General features: G+C 51.3%; 1 protein-coding gene across 1 annotated transcript in view; it reads right to left on the bottom strand.

Annotated features, from left to right (window-relative positions):
* The window catches only part of LOC106814354 (mutS protein homolog 5-like), a 36,138-nt gene that overhangs the window by 5,250 nt on the left and 26,655 nt on the right, over window positions 1-4,233 (bottom strand). The window contains exons 23-24 of the mRNA XM_014818663.1: window positions 651-788; window positions 7-58 (exon numbers count right to left, since the gene is read on the bottom strand). Coding sequence (XP_014674149.1) covers window positions 7-58; window positions 651-788 — 190 coding nt within the window. The remainder of the gene's footprint in view (window positions 1-6; window positions 59-650; window positions 789-4,233) is intronic.

Consider the following 4,233-nt stretch of genomic DNA (forward strand, 5'->3'; position numbering starts at 1 on the left):
CTGTGCTGGGTAGATCGACTCTGAACACTGCCTTGTTGGCCCGCAGCAACTCTGTCACCTGTAATGTGCGTATAGCGCTGTTGTATGTGGTAATCAGACTGTGTGGCCACACCGCATGCGTGGCTATTGTAGGCAGTAATCCTACGTCAGTGTGTGTAAACTGACCACAGCTCGTGACAGGGGCTCAGTCCTACATCGGGTGTCTGGTGCATACATCATCAACGTCGTCGTCGTCGTCAGCATCATCTTCATCCTATCACTAAACATAAGCCTAGTCACTAACCTAACAATAAAACTTATAATAACTTAATAATCTAATAAGTATAACCTAATAACTTAATTACGTAATAATCCAATAACCTCAAAATCTACCCTAAATATAATCTTGCTTTAACCTTAACCCTAACCAACACATAATATAACCTAATCTTAATAAGGGAATGGAGTTGATATGGGGAAAGGTAGATAAAGGTGGTATTTAACAGGGCTTTCTTGGATCGCTCTGCACGTGATATCGGCTGCCAGACCTTGGGTAGTAGAAGGTGATAAGCATGAGGAGAGGGAAGGTGAGAGGGAGGGTGATGGGACCGATGGAGGGGGGGGGGTTAGGGAGATGGCGAGGAAGGGGGGATTCACCAGGACGTACTTACCTCGATGCCCCTGCGTATGATCTCGGCTGGCAGGCCGGCACGTGCGGCGATGACGTGAGCGAGGCTGCTGCGTGCTCTGCCGTCCACGAGGTTGTAGAGATAGGTCGTCTCTCCTTCCTCCTCCAGCACCTCCATGGTCTGACACACGTACCAGCAACACTAGTTATAGTGAGCGTCTATTCATATGTATTTGTCTGTCCTTCCTTCCTTCCATACATGTATCCATCTATGCATGCATGCATCCATCTATCGATCGATCGATGCTAATCGCATGCCATCCATCCATGTCATCCATCCATGCGCATCCATCCTATCCCTGCCTGCCATGCAGTCCATGCAATGCAGTCTCCATGGCATCATCGCATGCATTGCATCTCATGGCATACCATCGCATCCATGCCTCACATGCCAAGGCATGCCATTCCATGCATTCCGATTCATGCATGCATCGCATGGCAGCATTTAGACATGGGCAGTGCATGCATGGGCATGCATGGCATGCATGCAATGGCATGCATGGCCATCCATGCATCCCATAACCATCCGATGCCATACCATGCCATGCCATCCATACATGCCATCGCCATCTCATTCATGCCATCCATCCATGCCATCCATAACGGCATCATCGGCATATGCATTGTTATGCCATCCATGACATCCACACCACCATCGCATCACTACCATTCATGACCATTCCCTCCATCCATCCCCTTCTGCATGCATGCATCATATGGCATGCATGCATCGCATCGCCATCCATGCCATGCATCATCCATCCATCCATGCCCATCGCTCGCATGCCCTCATCCCACCCGTCATCCAATACCATCCAATCATCCATCCAGGCCATTCGCAATACCGCATGCCATCCATGTCCATGCGCATCCATCCGGATGGCGCATGCCATCCATACCATCCATGCCAATCATCCATCGCATCCATGCCTGCCATCCATCCATCCCATGCCATTCCATCCAGTCGCCTCCATGGCCATGGTGCCATGGCCATCGCATGCCATGCATCGCATGCCAATACCATCCAGTCGCATACGCCATACCATCCATGGCCAGGTCGCTGCCATCCATGGCCATCCATCCATACATCCATCCATCCATCCATGCATCCATAGCCATGCCATGCCATCCATCCATCCATGCGCAGTCCAAATGACAAGCATGCGCATCCTGACATCCATCCATCCATCCATGCCATCCATGCCATCCATCCCACCATGGCCAGTCGCATCCATGGGCCATTCCATGCCATGCCATGCCATCGCCAATCCATCCGTCCATCCATCGGCATCCATGCCATCCGATCGCATGGCATCGCCATCATCGCATGACCATCCATGCCATGCCATCCATCGCATCCATCGCATCCATCCATGCCATGAGCCATCCATCGCACCATCCATGCCATGCCATCCATCCTATCCATCCATCCATCCATCCATGCCATCCATTCACATCATCCATCCAATGCCATCCATCGCCATTCATTGATCCATGCCATTTCATAACAATCGCACGCCATGCCATCCAAGGCGGCGCGGCGCAACACACCACACAAGGCACACACAGCGGATGGTGTCCAGAACAGACGGCAACGCCCACTGCAACACGCACACGCCACGACGCACCGACGCTAGGCGCGCGCACTACACACATCACACCACACACAGGCGGGGCACCACACACGGGTCGCGCGGGAGCATGCACGGCACAGCGCACACCGACGATGGCGCACAACACCCCACGTGACACGCACGCGCACGGCACTACGGCAGCACAGTGGGGGGGCTCAAACTCTGCGCTGCGCTATATTCAAACGTCTCTCGACCACCGAAACCGGAGTAGAAATCAAAACAGGATTATTACGGGCGGGTTTGAGTGTGGACGGCTCGCCATAAAATATTATTCTACGCCTGAGGCTGCAGAACAACCGATTGCATATATGGGGAGGCACACGCCATATATATTTGTGTTTTATTTATATATATAATGGGGATAGTATAATATATGAGTATTATATATAAATATATATATATATAGTACGATATATAGTATACATATATATTATAATATATATATAGTTAGAATGGTTTGCGCTTGATAATCGTTGGTCTAATATTAGAAGAGCAGACGGCGGCGAGCGGGAGAGAGTACAGAGAAGCTTTACCATGAGGTTTGAGGCTTGGGGGCGTAGGCTGTAGCATGGCTGGGTGACCATGTTGATAGTGGCGCTGATACGAACACGTGGGGACACTGTTTGTCCACCGGCTGTCAGCGCAAGTGTTCAATGCTGGGGCAGTCAGTAAACGGCCACACCGTCAACCTGCAGTAAAGCGTGGCAGCCATCAACATCGACGAACACACCTAATTTAGTGAAATAGGCACATGAAGCGAGGGGAATAAAACTATAGGGTAGGTTACTTGGTAAGGTTAGTAACAGTTTTGCAGTTGTAAGAGTAGGGAAAAGAGAGGGAAGGAAAGGCAACTGGATAGGAGACGAGGGCGTGTGCGAGAGTGGCGGAAGCAGGGGGGAGAGGAGGGCGCGGGAGAATAAGAAAGAAAAGGGAAGAGGAGAAGGAGGAGGAGTTGAAGAGGGAAAGGAAAAAAGTGTTAGAGGGATGAAGAGAGAGGCGAGAGCAGAACCTTACAATATTCAGAGTGAGCAGCGTGCACCACGAGAGAGAGAGAGAGGAGGAGGGGGAGAGGGGGGAAGAGGTAGGGAGACCTTATTACAAGGCAGAATTTTCTTAATGGGAAATATATAGGGCAAGTACAGGTGCAATCATTGAGGGCATTAACCGTCAGCTTATGCAAGGGCTAATTGTTGCAGTAATTATTAATACTCCCGAACCTTGGCAATACCAGTGGCAAGCCAACAGCCGCCACTCAGGCTCGGGTGCTGTATCGGGCGGGAACGGTTAAGATGTATGCCTAGCTCACCGATTCAAGGCTCCCCTGCCAGCTATCGCAACAACAGCAGATAGATACAGCAGCTTGTATATTGTGCACGGCGCGTGTATTGCGCGTGTTTCCGATGAAGACGAGTGCTCTGCTAACCATCTCTGGCAACGCTTTTGTCGTGCTTAAAGTGGGCTACAAACTTGTCGTGCTAGAAACCCGGCCAGACAAACATGGTGCGTGTGCGGTGCGATAGGGCCGGTTTTCTTGGGAGCGAAGCCAGTGAAGCTAAGTGCCTAGGGTACTGTTGCGACATGACTGCAATTGTTGTCGACCTGACTCCCTCTGTTTTGCGTTCGGTAAAGAGTGAAATGAACGGTAGCAAGCTGGCGGGCAACTGTCCGAAGGATCGGCACGGGTATTCAACACCTGTCCTCGGGCGTAAAGCTAAACGCATCAAGCAACTATTTCGCAGCCCCACCTTTTCAAGGTTTGGCTTTCCTGCCAGTCGCGACACGGGTAAACAGTACAGAATGAGAGACAAGGTCGAGTAGGAGGTGATGTCATAGGCTGGCCCGCTGTGATCTGAACCGCTGTGCGGTTGCCCGAGTTTGGGCCGAAGGTCATCGAGGTGTACGGTAGCCGAGGGATCGCCTGCCGTGGCGGCT

Source organism: Priapulus caudatus, unplaced genomic scaffold (assembly GCF_000485595.1).
Source record: "Priapulus caudatus unplaced genomic scaffold, Priapulus_caudatus-5.0.1 Scaffold911, whole genome shotgun sequence".
In the NCBI taxonomy this organism is placed as follows: Eukaryota; Metazoa; Priapulida; class Priapulimorpha; order Priapulimorphida; family Priapulidae; genus Priapulus; species Priapulus caudatus.